The 26,581-nt window shown below is 37.1% G+C and overlaps 1 protein-coding gene across 14 annotated transcripts in view; it reads left to right on the top strand.

Moving 5' to 3' along the window:
• The window catches only part of SENP7 (SUMO specific peptidase 7), a 199,126-nt gene that overhangs the window by 103,662 nt on the left and 68,883 nt on the right, over positions 1-26,581 (top strand). For 8 of the 14 annotated variants that reach the window (XM_063629969.1, XM_055259049.2, XM_055259055.2 and 5 more), the window contains one exon: positions 14,162-14,356. The exons of the other annotated variants lie outside the window; for them this stretch is intronic. In XM_063629969.1, the coding sequence (XP_063486039.1) occupies positions 14,162-14,356 (195 nt within the window). The remainder of the gene's footprint in view (positions 1-14,161; positions 14,357-26,581) is intronic. 14 annotated transcript variants of the gene reach the window in all.

The following is a 26,581-nucleotide window of genomic DNA, read 5'->3' as shown; positions in this document are numbered from 1 at the left end:
CTATAAGTCTTTGTCAATAGGAAAGAAAGAACCTAGTGGGACACATATACAAGGCTTTTGAGAAAATAAACTATCTTTTTTCTGCTTTCATCAGTTTGTACCAGAGATTGTTAGAGAAATAAGGAGATAGTGTACCCCATATTCCATTAAGAAGAGTTAGCTGCTGGTACTTGGAATTTCTGTAAATATATTTATTTATCTTTGTCTTAAATTTATATGTGTTTGAAGTTGAAAAAAAAATTACGTATTCCAGATACGTGATGGTAAAACTACTTGGATATTGCAGTGTTCCTGTCATTTTAAGATTTTTAAAGCCAGTAATCTAGTTGAGTGATAATTATTCACTTAAAATTTAGCTTAATAAAAGAACAAATTTGGAAACTAATCTGTGAATCTCTTTAATAAAGTTACTCAAAGATTAAATTTTTTATACATACCTTTAAGATGCTGATTTAGAAGGTATATTTTAAATTATATCATCTGGGACAAGCATAGAGTTATGAGAATCCTCTTAAAATGCCACATAGCACAATTTTAGAAAGGAATTCATTGCAGCAAAATGAAAACTAAATTAGTATTGTAATTTTTGGCTCATTATAGATTTATTAGTGGATATAATTATGTTATCTTTCAGCAAGGACTTCATTTCTCTAAAAATTTGCTCTATATATGAAGTTGTATGTTAATAGCTCTTTCTAGTTCTTCAGAGTTTTCCCTGCATTATTAAGTTATTTGAATATGACAGTTTCCTTGCTATTTAAGGAAGGAACCTGTAGTTTGCAATTGAGAAAACTAAGAGTCAGAGAGAATAACCATGCAGAGACACAGTCAGAAAATGGTACTACTTCTCAGGCCAGTATACTTTCTGCTACCTCTCACTGCATTTCAAAATTTGTTTCTGCTTTGGTTTAGTATATTTATGATATTTTGAAGTGGGATTTCATAATATTAGTAAATAAAATTAAATAAATTATATCCTACGTACTGATACTGTTTACATACTTAGGAAAAATTGTGTAAATGTGTGAAATGAGAACTTTTAGTTCTTCCTTCCAGATAGAGATAGTATGAAAGATGAAGTATACACCTTTATATACTTAATTCCTTGCAGAAATTCAGAACTTCTGAAATGCTGGCTAGCCCTGGAATATCTTTGACTGTACTAATTTATAAACCTGTACTGCAAAAGACAGCTTAGGTATTGTTAATTTAGTTCTCAGTTTATAGATTTGTGTTCTTTAAGGCTATCACACAGAATTCCTTGTTTCCTCAGGGTACCCAAACTGGATAAGTTTTCAATAGTTGATGAAAGGTGTTTGGGCTGTGGCTGTGTGCTATGAAGAGCTATGTGTACCGTAGTCATTGCTGTTTAATTATATACTTTAATTGTATGTTGAAAATTGCAAACATCTAGTAAGATTTTTTATCAAGATTGCAGAGCATAGTAAATTGTAAGTATTATTTGAAAGGGTAGTTTATAGCTTTGAGCAAGACTACAGTAATATGAAAATTATTATAGAAATATGAAAATTAAGTGTTATTCCATTTATTGTGTATTTACTATGTGCCAGGAATTATGCTAACTGCTTTCCATCTATTATCTCATTGAATCTTAACAACTTTATGAGGGAGATATTATTCTTCCCATTTTAGAGATGAGAAGATCAATGTGTAGAGGTAGAAATTATGGTAATTAACTTGCCCAAAGATTTATAGTTATAAGGTGGTAAAATAAGAATCCAAACCTATGTTGGTCTAACTTCAAAGTCCTTGCTGTTAATTCCTGTGCCATACTGCTTCTCTTTGCATTTTCACCCTTCTGAACTTTAATTTTTGTCATCAGTAAAGTAGGAATTGGACTTTGCTACAGATACCATATCTAATTCTTTATTTTATTTTATTTTATTTATTTTATTTTATTTTTGAGACAGAATCTCACTCTGTCATCCAGGCTAGAGTGCAGTGGCGCAGTCTCTGCTCACTGCAACCTCTGCCTTCCAGGTTCAAGTGCCTATATTCTTGTGCCTCAGCCTCCCGAGTAGCTGGGATCGCAGGTGTGTGCCACCATGCCCGGCTAATCTTTGTATTTTTAGTAGAGATGGAGTTTTGCCATGTTGGCTAAGCTGGTCTCGAACTCCTGACCTCAGGTGATCCACCCACCTTGGTGTCCCAAAGTGCTGGGATTACAGGCGTCAGCCACTGTGCCCGGCCTTTACCACAGTTTCTTTATCCACTTGTTGATGGATGGGCATTTGGGTTAGTTTCACGTTTTTGCAATTGTGAATTGTGCTGCTATAAACACATGTGTGCAAGTAGCTTTTGCCTATAATGACTTCCTTTCCTCTGGGTAGATAGCCAGGAGTGGGATTGCTGGATCAAATGGTAGTTCTACTTTTAGTTCTTTAAGGAATCTCCACACTTTTCCACAGTGGTTGTCCTAGTTTACATTCCCACCAGCAGTGTAGAAAAGTTCCCTTTTCATCACATCCATGCCAACGTCTACTATTTTTTGATTTTTTGATTATGGCCATTCTAGCAGGAGTAAGGTGGTACTGCATTGTGGTTTTGATTTGCATTTCCCTGATCATTTGTGATGTTGAGCACTTCTTCATGTTTTTTGGCCATTTGTATATCTTCTTTGAGAATTGTCTATTCATATCCTTAGCCCACTTTTTGATGAGATTGTTTTTTTCTTGTTGATTTGTTTGCATTCATTATAGATTCTGGATATTAGTCCTTTGTCAGATGTATACATTGTGAAGATTTTTTCCCACTCTGTGGGTTGTCTGTTTACTCTGCTGACTGTTCCTTTTGGTATGCAAAAGCTCTTTAGTTCAATTAAGTCCCAGCAATTTATCTTTGTTTTTATTGTATTTGTTTTGGGTTCTTGGTCATAAAATCCTTGCCTAAGCCAATGTCTAGAAGGGTTTTTCCAATGTCATCTTCTAGAATTTTTATAGATTCAGGTCTTAGATTTAAGTCCTTAATCCATCTTGAGTTGATTTTTATATAAGGTGAGAGATGAGGATCCAGTTTCATTCTCCTACGTGTGGCTAGCCAATTATCCCAGCACCATTTGTTGAAAAGAGTGTTCTTTCCTCACTTTGTTTTTGTTTGCTTTGTTGAAGATCACTTGGCTGTAAGTATTTGGGTTTATTTCTGGGTTCTCTATTCTCTTCCATTGGTCTAGGTGTTTATTTTCATATCAGTACCATGCTGTTTTGGTGATTATGGCCTTATAGTATGAGTTCAGGTAATGTGATGCCTGTAGATTTGTTCTCTTTGCTTAGTCTTGCTTTGGGTATGCAGGCACTTTTTTGGTTTCTTTTGAATTTTATAATTGTTTTTTCTAATCCTGTGAAGAATGATGGTGGTATTTTGATGGGAATTACGTTGAATTTGTAGATTGCTTTTGGCAATATGGTCATTTTCACAATATTGATTCTACCCAACCATGAGTATGGGATGTGTTTCCAGTTTGTGTTGTCTGTGATTTCTTTCATCAGTGTTTTGTAGTTTTCCTTGTAGAGGTCTTTCGACTCTTTGGTTAGATATATTCCTAAGTATTTTATTTTTATTTTTTGGCAGCTGTTATAAAAGGGGTTGAGTTTTTGATTTGATTCTCTGCTTGGTTGCTGTTGGTGTATAGAAGAGCTGCTGATTTATGTACATTAATCTTGTATCCAGAAGCTTTACTGAATTCTTTTATCAGTTCTAGGAGTTTTCTGGAGGACTCCTTAGGGTTTTCAAGGTAAATGATCATAGCGTCAGCAAATAGGGACAGTTTGACATCCTCTTTATCGATTTGGATGCCCTTTATTTTTTCTCTTGTGTGATTGCTCTGGCCAGGACTTCCAGTACTATGTTGAAGAGGAGTGGTGAGAGTGGGCATCCTTGTCTTGTTCCAGTTCTCAGAGGGAATGCTTTCAACTTTTCCCCATTCGGTATTATGTTGGCTGTGGGTTTGTCATAGATGGCTTTTATTATATTGAGGTATATCCCTTGTATGCCGATTTTGCTGAGAGTTTTAATCATAAAGAGATGCTGGATTTTGTTGAATATTTTTCTGCATCTATTGAGGTGATCATGGGATTTTTGTTTTTAATTCTGTTTATGTGGTGTGTCACATTTATTGACTTGCGTATATTAAACCATCCCTGCATTCCTAATATGAAACCTACGTGATCATGGTGGATTATCTTTTTGACATGTTGTTGGATTCAGATAGCTCATATTTTGTTAAGGACTTTTGCATCTGTGTTCATTGGGGGTATTGGTCTGTAGTTTTCTTTTTTTGTGTATCCTTTCCTGGTTTTGGTATTAAGGTGATACTGTCTTCATGGAATGGTTTAGGGAAGGTTCCCTCTTTCTCTATCTTGTGGAATAGTGTCAATAGGATTGGTACCAGTTCTTTGAATGTCTGATAGAATTCTGCTGTGAATCTGTCTGGTCTTGGGCTTTCTTTTGTTGTTGGTAATGTTTAAATTACCGTTTCAATCTCGCTGCTTATTATTGGTCTGTTCAGGGTACCTAATTCTTCCTGATTTAAGCTAGGAGGGTTCTATCTTTCCAGGAATTTATTCTTCTCTTCTAGGTTTTCTAGTTTATGAGTATAAAAGTGTTTATAGTATCCTTGAATGATCTTTTGTATTTCTGTGTTGTCAGTTGTAATATCTCCCGTTTTGTTTCTTATTGAGCTTATTTGGATTTTCTCTCTTCTTTTCTTGGTTAATATTGCTAATGGTCTATAAGTTTTATTTGTCTTTTCAAAGAACCAGCTTTCTGTTTCATTTATCTTTTGTATTTTTTTTTTGGTTTTAATTTCATTTAGTTCTGCTCTGATCTTGGTTATTTCTTTTGTTCTGCTGGGTTTGGGTTTGATTTGTTCTTGTTTCTCTAGTTCTTTGAGGTGTGACCTTAGATTGTCTGTTTGTACTCTTTCAGACTTTCTGATGTAGGCATTTAAGGCTATGAACTTTCCTCTTAGCATCGCCTTTGCTGTGTCCCAGAGGTTTTGATAGGTTGTGTCACTATTGTTGTTCAGTTGGAAAAGTTTTTTAATTTCCATCTTGATTTCATTTTTGACCCAGTGATCACTAGGAGCAGGTTATTTAATTTCCATGTGTATGCATGGTTTTGAAGGTTCTTTTTGGAGTTGATTTCCAGTTTTATTCCACTGTGGTCTGAGAGAGTGCTTGGTATAATTTCAGTTTTCTCAGATTTACTGAGGCTTGTTTTGTGGCCTATCATATGGTCTATCTTGGAGAAAGGTCCATGTGCTGTTGAATAGAACGTATATTCTGTGGTTGTTGGATGGAATGTTCTGTATATAAACCTTAAGTCCATTTGTTCCAGGGTATAGTTTAAATCCACTGTTTCTTTGTTGACTTTCTGTCTTGATGACCTGTCTAGTGCTGTGAGTGGAATATTGAAGTCTCCCACTATTATTGTGTTGTTATCTCATTTCTTAGGTCAATTAGTAGTTGTTTTATAAATTTTGGGAGCTCCAGTGTTAGGTGCATATATGTTTATATTTTCCTGTTGGACTAGTCATTTTGTCCTTATATAATGCCCCTCTTTGTCTTTTCTAACTGCTGTTTCTTTATAGTTTGTTTTGTCTGATATAAGAATAGCTATTCCTGCTTGCCTTTGCTGTCCATTTCCCTGAAATGTCTCTTCCATCCCTTTACCTTAAGTTTGTGTGAGTCCTTAAGTGGTAGGTGAGTGTCTTGAAGGCAGCAGATAGTTGGCTGGGGAATTCTTATTCATTCTGCAATTCTGTGTCTTTTAAGTGGAGCATTTAGGCCACTTACATTAAATGTTAGTATTGAGATGTGAGGTACTATTCCATTTATTGTGCTATTTGTTGCCTGTATACCTTATTTTTTGTTTTTGTTTTTAAAATTGTATTTGTATTTTATAGGTCCTGTGAGATTTATGTTTTAAAGAGGTTCTGTTTTAATGTCTTTCTAGGATTTGTTTTAAGGTTTAGAGCTCCTTTTAGCAGTTCTTGTAGTGCTTGGTAGTGACAAATTCTCTTCCCATTTATTTGTCTGAAAAAGACTGTATCTTTCCTTTGTATATGAAGCTTAGTTTCACTGGATACAAAATTCTTGGCTAATAATTGTTTTGTTTGAGGAGGGTGAAGATAGGGCTCCAGTCCCTTCTAGCTCGTAGGGTTTTTGCTGAGAAATCTGCTGTTAATCTGATAGTTTTTCTTTATAGGTTACCTGGTGCTTTTGTCTCACAGCTCTTAAGATTCTTTCCTTCATATTAACTTTAGATAACTTGATGACAATGTGACTAGGTGATGATCTTTTTGTGATGAATTTTCCAGGTGTTCTTTGAGTTTCTTGTATTTGGATGTCTAGGTCTCCAGCAAGGCCAGGAAAGCTTTCCTCGATTATTCCCCAAAATATGTCTTCCAAACTTTTAGATTTCTCTTTTTCCTCAGGAACACCTATTATTCTTTTTTTTAATTTTTTTAATACTTTAAGTTCTAGGGTACATGTGCACAGTGTGCACCTTTGTTACATATGTATACATGTGCCATGTTGGTATGCTGCACCCATTAACTCGTCATTTACATTAGGTATATCTCCTAATGCTATCCCTCCCCCCTCCCCCCACTCCACAACAGACCCCAGTGTGTGATGTTCCCCTTCCTGTGTCCAAGTGCTCTCATTGTTCAATTCCCGCCTATGAGTGAGAACATGTGGTGTTTGGTTTTTTGTCCTTGCAATAGTTTGCTGAGAATGATGGTTTCCAGCTTCATCTATGTCCCTACAAAGGACATGAACTCATCCTTTTTTATGGCTGCATAGTATTCCATGGCCATAAAAAAATGTGCCACATTTTTTCAATCCAGTCTATCATTGATGGACATTTGGCTTGGTTCCAAGTCTTTGCTATTTTGAATAGTGCAGCAATAAACATACGTGTGCATATGTCTTTATAGTAGCATGATTTATAATTACGCAGTAATGGGATTGCTGGGTCAAATAGTGTTTCTAGTTCTAGACCCTTGAGGAATCGCCACACTGTCTTCCACGATGGTTGAACTAGTTTACAGTCCCACCAACAGTGTAAAAGAGGAACACCTATTATTCTTAGATTTGGTCATTTAACGTAATCCCAGACTTCTTGGAGGCTTTGTTCATATTTTCTTATTCTTTTTTCTTTGTCTTTGTTGGATTGGGTTAATTTGAATACCTTGTTTTCAGGCTCTGAATTTCTTTCTTCCACTTGTTCAAGTCTATTGCTGAGACTTTCCAGAGCATTTTGCATTTCTGTGTGTCCAAAGTTTCTTGAAATTTTTATTGTTTTTTATTTATGCTGTCTATTTCCTTGAATATTTCTCCCTTCACCTCTTTTTTGGACGCCTTACATTTGGCTTCATTTTTTAGACTTCCTTACATTTGGCTTCACCTTTCTTTGGTGCCTCCCTGATTAGCTTAATAACTAACCTCCTGAATTCTTTTTCAGGTAAATCAGGGATTTCTTCTTGGTTTGGGTCCATTGCTGGTGAGCTAGTATGATTTTTCGGAGGTGTTAAAGAACCTTATTTTGCCATATTACCAGAGTTGGTTTTCTGGTTCCTTGTCATTTGAGTAGGCTCTGTCAGAGGGAAGGTCTAGGGCTGAAGGCTGTTGTTCAGATTCCTTTGTCCCACAGGGTGTTCCCTTGATATAGTACTCTCTCCCTTTTCCTATGAATATGGCTTCCTGAGAGCAGAGCTGTAGTGATTGTTATCTTTCTTTTGGATCTAGCCATCCAGCTATTCTACCAGGCTCTGGGCTGGTACTGGCGGTTGTCTGCACAGAGTCTTGTGACCTGAACCATCTATGGGTCTCTCAGCCATGGATACCAGCACAGTATTTGGGGTGTCCTGGGTCATGCTGGTGCACTCTGCTTCCTTCAGGAGGTGTGTGGGTCCTCTTAGGCTTCCTGATTTATTCCTGCAGTTGTTCTGGAGCAAAAATTCATGATGCGAGCTTCCACATGCTGCTCTGTCTGTCGAGTCAGAGCTGCAATCTAGTCTGCCTCCCATCTACCATTATCCCCTTTTGTTCCCAGTTCTGGAGGCAAGAAATCCAGTCAAGGTATTTTGAGGGCTGTGAGAGAAGGGCCTGTGCCAGGCCTCTCTCTTTGGCTTGTAGATGGCTGTCTTCTCCCTGTGTCTCTTCACATTGTTTTCTCACTGTGCGTCTCATTGTGGTTTTGATTTTTATTTCTCTAATGATCAGTGATGCTGTGCTTTTAAAATATTATTGTCTGCGTGTGTGTCTTCTTTGGAAAGGTGTCTGTTCATGTCCTTTGCCCACTTTGTAATGGGGTTGTTTGCTTTTTTTCATGTTAATTTGTTTAAGTTCCTTGTAAACTCTGGAAATTAGACATTTGTTAGATGGATAGATTGCAAAAACTTTCTCCCATTCTATAGGGTGTCTGTTCACTCTAACAATAGTTTCTTTTGCTGTGCAGAAGCTGTTTAGTTTAATTAGATCCCATTTGTCAATTTTTGCTTTTGTTGCAATGGCTTTTGGCATTTTTGTCATGAAATCTTTGCCTGTGCCTGCCTATGTCCTGAATGGTATTGCCTAGATTTTCTTCTAGGTTTTTTATACTTTTAGGTTTTACATTTAAGTCTTTAATCCATCTTGAGCTAATTTTTATATATGGTGTGAAAATGGGGTTCAATTTCAATTTTTTGCATATGGCTAGTTCTTTTCCCAGCATCATTTATTAAATATGGAGCTCTTTGTCCATTGCTTGTTTTTGTCAGGTTTGTCAAAGATCACAGAATTGTAGGTGTGTAGTCTTATTTCTGGGCTCTTTATTCTTTTCCATTAGTCTGTGTGTTTATTTTTGTACCAGTACCATGGTGTTTTGGTTACTATAGCCCTATAACATGGTTTGAAGGGAGGTAAGGTGATTCTTCCAGTTTTTTTCTTTTTGCTTAGGATTGCCTTGGTTATACGGGGTTCTTTTTGGTTCCATATGAATTTTAAAGTAGTTTTTTCCAATTCTATGAAGAATGTCGTTGGTAGTATGATAGGAATAGCATTGAATCTGTAAATTGCTTTGGGATGTGTGGCCATTTTAATATTGATACTTTCTATCCATGAGCCTGGGATGTTTTTCCATTTGTTTGTGTCTTCTCTGATTTTTTTAAGTAATGTTTTATAGTTCTCCTTATAGAGATCTTTCACCTCCCTGGTTAGCTGTATTCACAGGGATATTATTCTTTTTGTGGCTGTTATGAATGAGATTGCCTTTGTGATTTGGCTCTCCACTTGGCTGTTGTTGATATATAGGAATGCTAGTGATTTTTGTATATTGATTTTTTTTTTTTTTATCCTGAAACCTTGTTCAAGTTGTTTTATCAGCTGAAGGAGCTTGACTTGTGCTGAGACTATTGGGTTTTCTAGATAGTTGTTGCAGCACTTTTTATTCTGATTATGGTATAAATGGATATTTTCAGGAGTTTCCTGAAGTATCTATTGGCAGTCTCAGTTATCTGGAATCTTTTGGCAAATTAGTATTGAGGATGTAGTATAATGTAATAGGACAGATGAAAAACCGCCAAAGATAATAGGCTCAGGTTCTTCCACTAGGAAAGCTACTTATACTTGGGCAGCTTATTTAACTTTTCTGAGCTTTGGGTTCTTCATGTTTACAATAAAGAGAGGACTAATTTATTTTAAAGTTCTCCAAGGATCTAAAATGTTATGCTGTCTGGAACATAATGAAAAGAACATAGTGTGTTTATGTAGGGAAAAATAGTTGTAAAATTTTTAATTAGGGGATGTGCATTTTTTTAGCCATAGTGCCATTGCACACTTAATAGACTACAGGATAGTGTAAACATAATTATATATTCACTAGGAAGCCACAAAATTCGTGTGACATGTTTTATTGTGATACTTTATGGCGGGGGTCTGGAACTGAATCGGCCCTGTCTCCAAGTATATGCGTACACTTTTGTTTAAGTGAAAATGTGAACTTCACTGTACTTTGTTACCTTTGTTGTTTTATGCAGAGGCATCTAGAATGATGAATCCTTTCCGGAAGATTTTCAGTTTACTTTTCCCAGACCCATCAGAGGAAATCACTGTTTGTGGTAGCTATATGAAATGTATTTCTTAAATTGTAAGACTTGAAACTTGAAATTACTTCTTGATCCATGGGCTATAGAATGGATGTTTTATTAGCAGGCATGAAAACAACACGAATTCTCTTGTACTTCCCCATCAGAGCTCCTGTGTGACTAGGTGCATTGTCAACGAGCTGTAATATTTTGAAAAGAATTTTATTTATTTTTTTTTCTGAGTGGCAATTCTCAAAGGTGGTGTTAAGTGATTCAGTGATACATGCTATAAACAGATGTGCTGTCATCCAGTCATCCAGACGTTGTAGTTTCCATTTTTAGAGTACAGGCAGAGTAGATTTAGCTTTTTTTTTTTTTTTTTTTTTTGAGACAGAGTCTTGCTCTGTCGCCCAGGCTGGAATGCAGTGGCATGATCTCATTGCAACCTCCGCCTCCCAGGTTCAAGTGATTCTCCTGCCTCAGCCTCTGAAGTAGCTGGGACTACAGGTGTGCACCACCATGCCTGGCAAATTTTTTTTTTTTTTTTTTTTTTTAGTAGAGATGGGGTTTCACCGTGTTAGCTAGGCTGGTCTCGAACTCCTGACCTCAAGTTATCTGCCAACCTCTGCCACCCAAAGTGCTGGGATTACAGGCATGAGCCACCATACTCGGCCCAATTTAGCATAATTCTTAAGGGCCACTGGATCTTTTGTGTGGTAATTGAGCACTGGCTTCACAGTTAAGACACCAGCTTCAGTAGCCCCTAACAAGAGAGTCAGCCTGTCTTTCGAACTTATGCATTGACTTTTCCTTTCTAGGTATGGAATTCCTAGATGTCATTTTATTCCAGTAGAAGGATCTTTCATCTACACTGAAAATCTGTTGTTTAGTGTAGCCACCTTCATCAGTTATCCCAGCTAGATCTTCTGGATAACTTGCTGCAGCTTCTCCATCAGTACTTGTTCCTTCACCTTGCATTTCATGTTATGGAGATAGTTTTTTATTTTTATTTTTATTTATTTATTTTTTTTGAGGCAGGGTCTCATTCTGTTGCCCAGCATGGCTCATTTCAGCTTTGACCTCCCAGCTGGCGCCATGATGGCTCACTACAGCCTTGATCTCCCAGGTTAAAGTGATCCTCTCACTTCAGTCTCCCGAGTAGCTGAGGCTACAGGTGCATGCCACCATACTCAGCTAATATTTTCTATTTTTTGTAGATACAGGGTCTCACTATGTTGCTCAGGCTGAGACAACTTCTTTTCTTAAAGCTTGTAAACCAACTTTTCTTCTGCAGCTTCCTAACCTCTCTCAGTCTTCATAGAATTGAAGAGAGTATCTTGCTCTGAGTTAGGCTTTGGCTTAAGGGAATGTTGTGGCTGATTTGATCTTGTGTTCAGACTACTATAACTTTCTCCATATCATCAGTAAGACTGTTCTGCTTTCTTATTATTTGTATATTCATAGGAGTAGCACTTTTTTTCCTTTTTTTTTTTTTTTTTTTGAGATGGAATGTCGCTCTGTCGCCCAGGCTGGAATGCAGTGGCAGTATCTTGGCTCACTGCAACTTCAGCCTCCTGGGTTCAAGTGATTCTTCTGCCTCAGCCTCCTGAGTAGCTGGGATTGCAGGTGCCTGCCACCACACCTGGCTAATTTTTGTATTTTTAGTACAGACGGGGTTTCACCATGTCGGCCAGGCTGGTCTTGAATTCCTGACCTCAAGCGATCTGCCTGCCTCAGCCTCCCTAAGTGCTAGGATTATAGGTGTGAGCCACTGCACCTGGCCAGGAGTAGCACTTTTAAATTTGTTCAAGAACTATCCTTTCGCATTCACAACTTGACTCTTTGCAGCAAGCAGTCTTGCTTTCAGTCTGTCTCAGCTTTCAACGTGCTTTCCACACTAAGTTAATAGTAATTTTTAGTTGTGGTTTTTTTTTTTTTTTTGAGACAAGGACTTGCTCTCTTTCCCAGGCAAACAGAGGTGGCGCAATCCTAGCTCTCTGCAGCCTTGAATTCCTGGGGTCAAGTGATGCTCCTCTCTCAGCTTCCGAAGTAGCTCAGACTACAGGCATGTACTTCCATGGCTGGATGGCTCGTTAATTATGTTTTGTAGAGATGGAGTCTTGCCGTGTTGCCCAGGCTGGCCTCAGTCTCCTGGCCTCAAGTGATTGTCCCACCTTGACCTCCCAAAGTGCTGGGATTGCAGGTGTGAGCCACCACACCCGGCCATTTCTAGCTTTTGATTTAAAGTGAGAGACTTGGGACTCTTCCTTTCACGTGAATATTGAGGCCATGATAGCACTGTTAATTGGCATAATTTCAATATTGCTGTGTCTTAGGGGATAGGGAGGAGGCCTGAGGAGAGAGAGAGAGAGGTAGGGGAATGGTTGGTAGGTGAAATAGTCAGAACACACACAACGTTTGTTAATTAAGTTCAATGTCTTATGCGTGCGTGGTTTGTGGTGCTTCAAAGCAATTACAATTGTGCCATCAAATATCACTGATTATAGATCATCATAATATAATAATAATGAAAAGATTGAAATATTTTGAGAATTACCGAAATGTGACACAGAGACACAAAGTGAGCACATGCTGTTGGAAAAATCATGCTGATAGATATGTTCTACTCAAGGTTGTGACAAACCTTGCATTTGTGAAAAACACAGTATCTGTGAAGTGCAGTAAAGTGAAGCACAATAAAATGAGGTATGCTTGTACTCTGGCCCTTTCTATATATTGTTTCTTACAAAGTATAAGTAAAGTATTGCTAGTGGCATATTGATAACAGTCAACCGGGCATTTGGAAAACTTTAAAATTACATAACAAGAACTTAAAAAAGTCACAATAATTTGGCTTGGGCCAGTGAATTCTGGGCTGAGTATCAATATTGAAGGCATTATTGTAGTGTGGCAAAGTAATGTTCATAATAATGACTGGCCAGCAAAGTAAAGATTGCACTAATTTTATACCAAATGTACTTCTTTATGTATCAAATGTACATCTTCTGTTTAAGAAGATGTCAGGCTTATATAGTGCATTTGATATAAAACTCACCAATTTATGGTCTGGAGACTTAAAAATACAGTCCAGGCTAGATGCAGTGGCTCACACGTGTAATCTCAGAATTTTGGGAGGCTGAAGTGGGAGGATTGCTTGAGCCCAGGAGTTTGAAACCAGCCTGGGCAACATAATGAGACATGGTTACTACAGAAAATAAAAAAGTTAGCTGGGTGTGGTGGCTTGTGCCTATAGTCCCAGCTACTTGAAACCAGCCTGGGCAACATAATGAGACATAGTTACTACAGAAAATAAAAAAGTTAGCTGGGTGTGGTGGCTTGTGCCTATAGTCCCAGCTACTTAAGAGGCTGAGGTGGGAGGATTACTTGAGCGGGGAGGTCGAGGCTGCAGTGAGCTGTGATTGTGTCACTGCACTCCAGTCTGGGCAACAGAGTGAGACCCTGTCTCAAAAAAGAAAAACCATCTAAACAGAAACTTTAATTTTCTAAACATTTAAATGTATTGACTCTTTTCCTGATGCTATTATATATTAGCATATATGTTATCACCATTATATGTGCTGTTTCAGTTATGGAATCTTTCATTACCAGAGATGCATTCTGAATGGTGTCTTGTTGGATTTATCATTTGTCATTTCCCAATTGCAAGTATGTAAATTACTTATCAAAGACATTTCTGTTAAATGAGAAGAACAGATTTCTTGAATTGATTTGTAGTAAGCTGTGTCTTTAATAATTTCTGGAAAAGGAAAGCAGTTTTAGAGAAGAATTTGTTAAAATTTTAAGCCCCTCAATGGCATCCATTAGTATAATTAAAGACATTGTAGTGGCAGGCTAATCTATGTTATAAGTGATAAGAAACAAGTGCTTCTATAAAGAAAAAGATTGTGTTTTTCTAAATTTTTGAGTATTTATGGGTTAATTTCTAGGGTAGTATAGTTCGAACGGCTTTTTTGTGCTAAGATGGCAATGATTGAAAATTCAGCTTCCTGGAATACTTTTTTTTTTTAACTGAAAACTTCAGTACAGTACAGTGTTTGTTATTCTGTGTGACAGGATACCCAGAGTTATATTGACGAATGTCCTGGGAACGGAGTTAGGAAGAAAATACATAAGGACCCCACCTGTAACTGAGGGAAGTTTGAGTGATACAGACAACTTGCAATCAGAGCAACTTTCTTCATCATCTGATGGCAGCCTAGAATCTTATCAAAGTCTAAACCCTCACAAGAGCTGTTATTTATCTGAAAGGTATGTTTAGTGATAACTTTACTCAAAATAATTATATTTATTTTTATGTATCCTTCCCTGTTCTTTTTCACAGATACATTATTGCTAAATGTGAGGTAAATGTGCTCTGATAGCTGGTATTATTTTTCTCCGCTGGTGGCTGGAATGGCTATTGGAACCAACAGTCCATGGTTAATAATGTGTTTCAGAACCACTGGCCACCATACTTGTATTTTGGAAAAATGGATACAGATACTTAATGAAAATCTGGTAACCTATTTCAGTGTCCCAGTTTGTCTGGTGTAACTGAAATCCATTCCTCTGACATTAGTCTATTCCCCTCTTTTTTTCTGTTCTATTTGTCCATCTGTCCATCTACCCATTCAGTCTTGTCTGTTATTTTATTTTACTTTGATTTTTTTGAGGCAGAGTCTCGTTCTGTCACCCAGGCTGGAGTGCAGTGGCGCGATCTCGGCTCACTGCAACCTCTGCCTCCCAGGTTCAAGTGATTCTCCTACCTCAGCCTCCCAAGTAGCTGGGACTACAGGCACGTGCCACCACGCCCAGCTAATTTTTTATATTTTTTAGCAGAGACAGGGTTTCACCGTGTTAGCCAGGATGGTGTCGATCCGTGATCTGCCTGCTTCGGCCTCCCAAAGTGCTGGGATTACAGGTGTGAGCCACTGCCCCGGCCTTGTCTGTTATTTTTATATTTAGACCCCAGAATTTTAACTAGTACTTAGTGCTCAGTAAATATTTTTTGAGTGAATGGCTGAACACATTACTTAAAAATTGGTTTGAGATTTTCCATTAACAAATGGAAAAGCTGAATTCCATTGACAAGTGTAGCTTGTTGGGCCAATAAGAGAAATGCAGATCTGAAGTTGCCTTTGTTTTAAGCTCTAGGAGAGGATTGTGTGTGAACTGGAAATAGAAAAAATCTGTGGCACAAAGCTAGGGATGGTCAGTTAGTAAATTCTATTAGATTTATAAACTTCCATTTGCTACAAGCTTCTGAACCTTCTCTTTTTATTTTCTGTGTTCAGCCTGTAGGATACTTTTTATATAAATGAAAAGTTGATTATCTTAATTTTTTTCCCCCCAAACTATCCAAAGCTAACTTCTGGTTTGTATTTCTATTGTAAGCCTAATTACATTAAATAGTACTTATAGTTGCCTTTTTAAATATCTACAACAAATTTTATTATTTTAAACTCTTTAATTTCTATGAATTCTTGAATTTTTCTTCTTTTGGACAATATTGTCATCTAGGTTCTACTTAGTGAATTAGTAAAGACAGTTTTAACTTTCTACTTTATTAGGTCTCTTGCTAAGTTTTTCCCCCAAAATGAGAATTTCGGTGGCATTATTCAGTTACTAAATGTAATGTGTAATTGGGGAAATTAGTAATGTATCTATCAAGTGGCTCATGCCTATAATCCTAGCCCTTTGGGAGGCTGAGGCACGAGGATCACTTGAGGCGAGGAGTTCAAGACCAGCCTAGGCAGCATAGTGAGATCTTGTTTCTGCTAAAAATGAAGAAAATGAGCCAGGTGTGATGGTACATGCTTGTAGTCTCAGCTACTTGGGAGGCTGAGGTGGGAGGATTGCTTGAGCCCAGGAGTTCAAGATTGCAGTGAGCTGTGATTGCCACTGCATCTTAGCCTGCGTGACAGGGCAAGACCCTGTCTCAAAAACAACAGCCGGGCATGGTGGCTCACGCCTGTAATCCCAGCACTTTGGGAGGCCGAGGCAGGTGGATCATCTGAGGTCAGGAGTTCGAGACCAGCCTGACTAACGTGGTGAAACCTTGTCTCTACTAAACATACAAAATTAGCCAGGCACGGTGGCAGGGGCCTATAATCCCAGCCACTTGGGAGGCTGAGGCAAGAGAATTGCTTGAACCCGGGAGGTGGAGGTTGCAGTGAGCTGAGACCACACCATTGCACTCCAGCCTGGGCAACGAGTGAAATTTCATCTCAAAAAACACACAAAAAACAATAACAACAACAACAACAACAACAAAAGTACTTATCCACGTTGCAGTATAGATGTTTATTTCTACCTCCTCTGCTATACCATGAGCTCCTTGAGGAGAAGAGGTATTGTGTCTTATTTCCATTTATACCTAGGACTTAGCTCACTGTATACTAAATTTTTTGCACTTGGGTTAATGCTTATCTCATTTAATGTAAACTTCAGTTTTCTGAGTTGTAAAAAGAGAAGTAATTTTGAATGCCCTATCTACCTCACAAAAATGTTCTTTTTCTTTTCTTTTTTTTTTTTATTATACTTTAGGTTTTAGGGTACACGTGCACAGTGTGCAGGTTTGTTACATATGTATCCATGTGCCATGTTGATTTCCTGCACCCATTAACTCGTCATTTAGCATTAGGTATATCTCCTAATGCTATCCCTCCCCTGTCCCCCAACCCCACAACAGTCCCCAGAGTGTGATGTTCCCCTTCCTGTGTCTATGAGTTCTCATTGTTCAATTCCCACCTATGAGTGAGAACATGCGGTGTTTGGTTTTTTGTCCTTGCGATAGTTTACTGAGAATGATGTTTTCCAATTTCATCCATGTCCCTACAAAGGACATGAACTCATCATTTTTTATGGCTGCATAGTATTCCATGGTGTATATGTGCCACATTTTCTTAATCCAGTCTATCATTGTTGGACATTTGGCTTGGTTCCAACTCTTTGCTATTGTGAATAGTGCCGCAGTAAACATACGTGTGCATGTGTCTTTATAGCAGCATGATTTATAGTCCTTTGGGTATATACCCAGTAATGGGATGGCTGGGTCAAATGGTATTTCTAGTCCTAGATCCCTGAGGAATCGCCACACTGACTTCCACAATAGTTGAACTAGTTTACAGTCCCACCAACAGTGTAAAAGTGTTCCTGTTTCTCCACATCCTCTCCAGCACCTGTTGTTTCCAGATTTTTTAATGATGGCCATTCTAACTGGTGTGAGATGGTATCTCACTGTGGTTTTGATTTGCATTTCTCTGATGGCCAGTGATGATGAGCATTTCTTCATGTGTTTTTTGGCTGCATAAATGTCTTCTTTTGAGAAGTGTCTGTTCATGTCCTTTGCCCACTTTTTAATGGGGTTGTTTTTTTTTTCTTGTAAATTTGTTTGAGTTCATTGTAGATTCTGGATATTAGCCCTTTGTCAGATGAGTAGGTTGCAAAAATTTTCTCCCATTCTGTAGGTTGCCTGTTCACTCTGATGGTAGTTTCTTTTGCTGTGCAGAACCTCTTTAGTTTAATTAGATCCCATTTGTCAATTTTGGCTTTTGTTGCCATTGCTTTTGGTGTTTTAGACATGAAGTCCTTGCCCATGCCTATGTCCTGAATGGTATTGCCTAGGTTTTCTTGTAGGATTTTAATGGTTTTAGGTCTAACATTTAAGTCTTTAATCCATCTTGAATTAATTTTTGTATAAGGTGTAAGGAAGGGATCCAGTTTCTTTTCTTTTCAATCTCACTTCTGAGAATTCTTTGTGCCCATAAAATATTATAAATAAAATAAATGAAAATATTATTGAAGGTACTTTCTGTTGGAGAAAAAGTTGTGATGATTGAGCTTTAAGTCAAATGATGAGCAAAAAAAAGGAAAAAGATTAAAAGAAAAAACTTATGATGTGCCATTGCCATGGAACTCAGATGATGTCAGTGCACATTTATGTTGTTATGAAAAATTGCACTTTTGAAGATTGTATGAAACAATCAAATTGTAATCTGTACACTTCTGTCTTTATGCCATTCTGGGGCTAAGGTTTAATAATATTAATAGGTATAATATTTCCAGTCATTCCCCAAAAACTATTCAGTGGGAACACTAGCTCTCCTTTAAATCCTTTCTAAATAGATGTGGAATTTCCAGGTGGTTTTGATGTGGACCTTGAAAATCATTCTCTTAGTGACAATTTTATTTGATTCGTGTATTTGGAATAAGCATGAACTTTGGAGCCAGACATCTGGATTAAGATATTAGCTATACTGCTAATACACTGACTTACCTTGGGCAAGTTTCTTACCCTGTCTTTAAAGCAGGGATAATAATACACACCTTATTGGGTTAGTATGCAGATTTAAGGAGATGATCCATGTAAAGTCCCAAGTATAATGCCAGGAAGTTAGTAGGTGATTATTAAAAGTTAGTTATTATTTTTGTGTCTCTCTTATTGGTGCTGATATCAAAAGTACTATTAAAGGATATTGCTATATTTGATGTTACTGAAGTCTTCTACAGAGAGGGTGCCAACATGTGTTCCTGAGTCCACTATTGTCATCACCATTGCTGCCAAAGCAATTGTTATGGCTTTGTTAGCCTCCCCATTTAATTTAACAAATACTGAACTCCTTAAACCAAGCTTTAGTTCTTTCTTCCCTTAAGATGAATTTGTTAATCTTAACCCTAAGATCATAGGGAATTAAAAAAGAGCCCAAATAGCCAAAGCAGTCCTGAGTGAAAAGAATAAAACTGGAGGCATTACACTACCTGACTTCAAAATACATTACAAGGCTATAGTAACCAAAACAGCATGGTATAAAAACAGATCCATAGGCCAGTGGAACAGAACAGAGAGCCTATAAATCATGTATTTACAGCCAACTGATTTTCAACAAAAGGTGCCAAGAACATACACTGGGGAAAGGACACCCTCTTCAACAGTGATCCTGGGAAAATATGCAGAAGAGTGAAACTAGACCCCTATCTCTCACCACATATAAAAAATCAACCCAAGATAGATTAAATACTTTAAACGTAAGACCTGAAACTATAAAACCACTGGAAGAAAACATAGGGGACATGCTTCTGGACATTGGTCTAGGCAAAGATTTTTTGACTAAGACCTCAAAAGCACAGGCAACAACAAAAAATACATAAATGAGACTATATTAAGCCGAATGGCTTCTGCACAGCTAAGGAGCCAACTCATCAACAGAGTGAAGAGACAACTTCCAGAATGGGAGAAAATGTTTGTAAACTATTCATCCAAGAAGGGACTGATACCCAGAATATATAAGGAATCCAAACAACAGTAAAAATAAACAAATAATCCCACTAAAAAGTGTGCAAGTGACATAAAAAGACATTTCTCAAAAGAAGACATATAAATGGCAAACAGGTATGTGAACAGTGCTCAGCATTGCTAAGTATAAGGGAAAAGCAAATCAAAACTACAATGAGATATCATCTTACCTCAGCTAGAATGGCCGTTAGAAAGACAAAGAATAGCAGATGTTGGCAAGGATGTGGAGAAAAGGGAACTCTCATACACTGTTGGTGGGAATGTAAATTGGTGTAACTATTATGGAAAGCAGTATGGAGATTTCTCAGAAAACTAAAATAGATGAAAAAAAGAAACAAAAAAAACAAAAAAATTTTAAAAAGAAACATAAAAATAGAACCACTGTACAATCCAGTAGTCCTGCTACTGGTATTTATCTAAAGGAAAGGAAGTCAACATACCAAAGAGATACATGCACCTACCATGATTTTTTGCAGTACTATTCACCATAGCAAAGATACAGAATCAACCTAAGTGTCCCATCAGTGGATAATGAAAATACGGTGTCTGTATACATAATGGAATACCATTCAGCCATAAAAAAGAATGAAATCCTGTCATGTGCAGCAACATGGGTGGAACTAGAGGTCATTACATGAAATAAGACAGGCACTTCTTTCTAGATAAATATTGGATGTTCTCTCTCATATGTGAGAGCTTAAATAAGTTGATCTCATAGAGGCAGAGAGTAGAATTATAAACACTAGAGGCTGGGAAGTATATGTGTGGTGGGGGGCAATGGAGAGAATTTGGTTAATGGCTACTATATAGTTAGATAGAAATAATACGTTTTAATATCCAGTAGCAGAGTAGGGTGACTGTAGTGCATTGTATATTTTAAAATAGCTAGAAGAGAGGAATTGAAATGTTCCCAACACATGGAAATGATAAATACTTGAGGGGATGGATACCCCAGATAATTTGACTTGATCATTACACATTCTGTGCATGTACCAAATATCACATGTACTCATGAGAATGAGTTGTTATAAACCTGTTTGTCCTGTTTAGTCTTTTTGCACACTCCTGCTTCCTCTTACACTTTTCTACCATGCTATGTAGAGCAGGAAGCCCTCACTAGAAGCTGCCAGATGTAGCCACCCAGTTTCAAACTTTTCAGCTTGATTAGCTGTGAGCTAAATAAATTTCTGTTCATTGTATTGTATTACCTGGTCTCAGGTATTCAGTTACAGCAACACGAAACAGACTAAGACATTTATATTTCCCTAATTAGTGAAGTTGAGCATTTTTTCATATGTCTATTGGACATTTGTATATCTTCTTTTTTTTTCTTTTTTTAAAATTATTATTATTATACTTTAAGTTTTAGGGTACATGTGCACAATGTGCAGGTTTGTTACATATGTATCCATGTGCCATGTTGGTGTGCTGCACCCATTATCTTCTTTTGATAAATGTCTATTCATTCTGTTACCCATTTTTAAAATTGGATTATTTGTTTTCTTTTTATAGAGTTGTTTGAGTTTCCTTACATATTTTAGATATGTATGTATCCCTAGTGAGATATATGATTTGTGACTATCTCCCAATCTATAGGTTGTCTCTCCACTCTGAAAATGATTTCACTGGTTGTACAAAAGCTTTTAATTTTGATGTAATCCCTTTTGTCTGTTTTTTGCTTTTGTTACCTGTGCTTTTTGGGTGAAATCTAAAAAATCATTGCTCAGACCAATGTCATATAGTTATTCCCCTGTTTTCTTTTGGAAGTTTTACATTTTCAGGTCTTATGGTTAAATTTTTAAGCCATTTTGAGTAGATTTTTGTATATGGTGAGAAATAGGGGTATAGTTTCATTCTTCTGCATATGGATATCTAGTTTTCCCAGCAACATTTATTGAAGAGGGTGTCCTTTTGCAGTATATGTTCTTGGTGCCTTTGTTGAAAGTCAATTGACTCTAAATATGGGGATTTATTTCTAGGTTTTCTATTCTGTTCCATTGGTCTATGTATTTGTTTTTTAAAGAGATGGGGTCTTGCTTTGTCATCCAGACTGTAGTGCAGTCCATGATCATAGTTCACTGTACCCTTGAACTCCTGAGTTCAAGCAATCTTCCCTCCTCAGCCTCCTGAATAGCTGGGACTGCAGGTGTGTACCACCACACACAGCTGTTTTTATACCAATGTCACGCTGTTTTGGTTACTATAGCTTTGTAATATATTTTGAAGTCAGATAGTGTGATGCCTCCAGCATTGTTCTTTTTGCTCAGTATTGCTTTGGTTATTTGGTGTCTTTTGTGGTTCCATATGAAATTTTGGATTGGTTTTTCTGTTTCTAGGAAGAATATCATTGGCATTGGCATTTTGATTGGGATTACATTTTATTTGTAGATTGCTTTGGGAAATATGGTCATTTTAACACTATTAGTTCTAATCCATGAGCTTGGGATATCTTTCCATTTGTTTATGTCCTCTTTAATTTCTTTCATTAGTGTTTTGTAGTTTCCAATTGAGAGATCTTTCAACTCTATGGTTAAATTTATTCTTAGGTATTTTATTCTGTAGCTGTTCTAAGTGGAATTACTTTATTTTTTTTCCAGCTAGTTCATTGTTGGTATATGCAAACTGATTTTTCTGTGTTGATTCAGTGTCCTGCAATTTTAATGAATTTATTAGTTATAAGAGTTTTTGGATGGAGTATTTAGGTATTTCTATATGTATGGTCATGTCATCTGGAAAGAGGGATAATTTGACTGCCTCTTTTCTAATTTGGATGCCCTTTATTTCTTTCTCTTACCTAATTGCTCTGGATAGGACTTCTAGGACTGTGCCGAATAAGAGTGGTGAAGGTGGGCATCCTTGTCTTGTTCCAGTTCTTTGAGGAAAGGCTTCCAGGTTTTATTCAATCAGTATAATTTGGCTGTGGATTTGTCATATAGGGCCTTAATCATGTTGCAATGTGTTACTTCTTTGCCTATTATTTTGAGAGTTTTTATCATGAGGGGATATTGAATATTACAAATGCTTTTTCTGCATCTGTTGAGGTGATCACATGGTTTTTGCCCTTCATTCTAATATGAGGTGTCACAATTATTGATTTGTGTGTGTTGAACCATCCTTGCATCCCTGAGATAAATCTCACATGATCATGGTGCATTATCTTTTCTGATGTGTGGTTGGATTCTGTTTGCTAGTGTTCTGTTGAGGATTTTTGCATCTGTGTTGCTCATATTGGCCTGAACTTTTTTTTCATGTCCTTGTGTAGTTTTATTATCAGGGTAGTGCTGGCCTTGTAGAATGAGTTAGATAAAATTTCCTCCTCTTAAGTTGTTTGGAATGGTTTGAGAAGAATTGGTGTTAGTTCCTCTCTGTAAGATTGATATAATTCAGCAATAAAACCGTCCAGACCTGGGCTTTTCTTTGTTGATAGACCTTTTATTACTGCCTTGATCTTGTTGCTTGTTACTGGTATGTTCAGGTTTTCTCTTTCTTCCTGGTTCAATCTTGCAGGTTGTATGTCTCTAGGAATTTTTCAATTTCCTTGAGATTTTCCAATTTGCGGGCATATACTTGTTCATAATATCCTCTAATTATTGTTTGTATTTCTGTGGTATCAGTTTTAATGCCTCCTTTTTTTGTTTCTGATTGTATTTATTTCAGTGTTCTTTTTTTTTTTTTAATCTTAGTTGGTATGGCCAGTGATTTTTGTTTGTCTTTAAAAAACAATTTTTCCTTATGTTGATCCTTTTAATTTTTCTTACTGTATTTCATTTAGTCTATGACTTTATTATCTCTTTGTTTCTACTAATTTTGGGTTTAGTTATTGCTTTTCTAGTTTTTTTTAGATGCATCATTTGGTTGTTTATTTGAAATCTTTCTACTTTTTGATTTAGGTGTTTACTGCTATAAATTTCCCTCTTAGCACTGCTTTTGCTGGATCCCATATGTTATGGTATGCTGTATTTCTGTTTTCATTTGTTTTAATACTTTTTAAATTTCTTTTTTATTTTTTTTCCCTTGATCCAGTGGTTCTTCAGGAGCATGTTGTTTAAGTTCCATGTACAGTTTCTAAAGTTCCTTTGTTACTGATTTCTAGTTTTATTCCATTGCAGTCTGAGAAGATAGTTGATATGATTTTGATTTTTAAAAAGTTATTGAGATTTGTTTTGTGTCTTAACATATGGTCTAGGAGAATGTTCCATATGCTGATGAGAAGAATGTGTATTCTGCAGCCTTGGATTAAATGTTTTGTAAATGTCTGTTAGGCCCATTTGATCAACAGTGTAGATTAAGTCTGATACTTTTTTGTTCAGTTTCTGTCTTGATGATCTGTCCACTACTGAGAATAGGGTGTTGAAATCTCCATTATTTTTGTATTGGAGTCTGTCTCTTCTTTTAGATCTAATAATATTTGCTTTATATTTCTGTGTTCTCTAATATTAAGTGCGTGTATATTTGGAATTACATCCTCTTAGCTTATCCCTTTATCATTATATAATGTTGTTCTTTGTCTCTTTTTACAGTTTTTGACTTAAAGTCTACAAATGGAAACCAAAAGCATGACTTAAAATCTGCAAATGGAAACCGAAAGCAGACTTAAAGTTTGATGTATGTATAGCTACTCTTGCATGCTTTTGGTTTCCAGTTGTGTGGAATTTTTTTTTTTTTTTTTTTTTCTGTCAATGTATGTCTTCATAGGTGACGTGAGTAGGGAGCATACAGTTAGGTCATTTTTAAAAAATGGATTCAGCCACTTCATATCTTTCTGGGTTTTTTTTTTTTTTTTTTTTTTTTTTTAGACAGAGTCTCGCTCTGTTGCCTAGGCTGGAGTGCAGTGGCATAATCTCGACTCACTGCAACCTCCGCCTCCCAGGTTCAAGCAGTTCTCCTGTCTCAGACTCCCAAGTAGCTGGGACTACAGATGCCCACCACCATGCCTGGCTAATTTTTGTATTTTTAGTAGAGATGGGGTTTCACCATATTGGTCAGGCTGGTCTCTAACTCCTGACCTCAGGTGATCCACCCACCTCAGCCTCCCAAAGTGCTGGGATTACAAGCATGAGTCACTGTGTCTGGCTCATATATTTCAAGTTGGGAATTTAATCCTTTTACATTCAGGCTATTATTAATAGATGAGGACTTAACTCCTGCATTTTGTAAATTGTTTTCTGGGTGTTTTATATATCCTTTTTTTCTTTCTTCCACTTTTATCATTTATCACTTCAGTTTGGTGGTTTTCTGTAGTGACAGTGTTCAACTCCTTTGTCATTTTCATTTGTATATCTGTTCAACAGTTAGTTTTGTACTTTTGGGTATGTTCATTATTTTAGATAGTGCCATTTTGCTTCTGGGTGTAGGATTCTCTTAAGCATTTAACATAAGTAGGGCCTGTCTAGTGGTGAAGAGTTCTCTTAGCTTTTGCTTGTCTGGGAAAAACTCTTACTCATTTATGAAGGATAACTTTGCTAGGTATGGTATCTTTGGCTGGCAGTTTTTTTTTTTCTTTTAGTACTTCAAATATGTCATCTCATTCTCTTCCGGCCTGCATGTTTTCTGTGGAGAAATCTGCTCTTTGTTTGATGGAGATTCTCTTATAAGTGTCTAGACATGTTTCTTTTGCTGTTCTTAGAATTTTCTTGTTTTCTATGACTTGGTAGTTTGACCATGATGTGCTGTGGAGAAGACCTTTTTGTATTGTATCTATTTGAGGATCTCTGTATTTCCTGTATCTGTATGTCTAAATCTCTTGCTAGATTTGAAGGCTGAGGTGGGAGGATTGCTTGAGCCCCAGAGTTCAAGGCTGCAGTGAGCTAGGATTGCACCACTCTACTCTAGCTTGGGTGGCTGAGGGAGACCCCACCTCTAAAAAGGTAAAAATTAAAAATAAAATAATAAAAATAAATCTTTTGCTCAACTTGGGAAGTTTTCAGCTATTATTTCTTGAAATATGTTTTCTATCCCTTCGGTTTTTCTCTTTGCCTTCTGGGACATTGAAAATGGAATATTTGGTCATTTTATGGTGTCTTATATGTCATGTAGGCTTTCTTCATTTTTTAATTCTTTTTTTCTTTTTTTATGTGTGTGTTTTTTCAGAAGATCTGTCTTCAAGTTCAGAAGTTCTTGGTCTAGTCTATTGTTGAAGCTTTTGATTGTATTTTTTGTTTCATTAATTGAATTCTTAAGTTCCAGGATTTCTGTTTAGTTTTTTTTCCTTGATATCTATTTATTTCCTGAATTGCCCCTTCAGATCCTGAATTGTTTTCCTAATTTCTTCATATTGTATATTTGTGTTCTCTTATATCTCCCTCAGTTTAAAAAAATCATTATTTTGAATTCTTTTTCAGATATTTTATGGATTTCCTTTTCATTGAAATATGTTATTGGAGAATTATTATATTCCTTTGTACATGTCATGTTTCCTTTTTCATGTTTCTTATGTTCTTACATTGATATCTGCACATCTGGTTGAACAGTTATTTCTTCCAATTTTATGTATTAGCTTTTGTAGGGAAACTTTTTCTTGTAGATGTGTATGTATAGTGTTGCTTGAGTAAGATGCTATGGCTTTGATTCTGTCTGGATGGGCATTATGGTGCAGTCTGTGTATAATTTTTTTGGCTGTAATTAACGTCAGTGGTGTCTGTGTTCCTCAGTGGCTTAGGTTTTTGTTGTTAGTGGAGGCTGTGGTGAGGCTCTGCTGAGATGGAGACTCCAAACAAGCTGGCCCTTAGATACCTGTGGTGGTGGTGGAAGGCTGGATGTGCTGGTCCTTGGACCCCCAGGCTTCTAACAGTTGTGCTGGTGGTGGCATGTCCTGGTGGGCCAGTTCTTGGGCCTTCGGGTGGGCTTGCTCAGGTGTCATTGTGGCAGTGGTGGTTCATAGACTTTTGTGATGTGTGAGTGGCATTGGTGATGGTAGTAGCTGTGACTGGTCAATCCTTATTCCTTAAGCACTGCACAAGTGGGTGCCTGTGGTGGCTGGGCTAGCCAGTCCCTGAACTTCCAGGAGGCATATGCAGGAACTGCCAGCAGGCTGGTGGGCCTATGCCTAGGCTCCCAGACAGTGCATGTCAGGTAGGCTTGTACTCAGTCCCCCAGAAGCCATCGGTGGTGTGCTCCCTAATCGATCCCTAGTCCCCCTGACAATACATGTGCTCATTGGCAGTGATGGCAGTGGGTAAGATGGACTTGTCCTCTAGCCC

This window comes from Symphalangus syndactylus, chromosome 21 (genome assembly GCF_028878055.3).
Source record: "Symphalangus syndactylus isolate Jambi chromosome 21, NHGRI_mSymSyn1-v2.1_pri, whole genome shotgun sequence".
Taxonomy (NCBI): domain Eukaryota; kingdom Metazoa; phylum Chordata; class Mammalia; order Primates; family Hylobatidae; genus Symphalangus; species Symphalangus syndactylus.
This window is presented reverse-complemented; position numbering and strand designations above follow the sequence as displayed.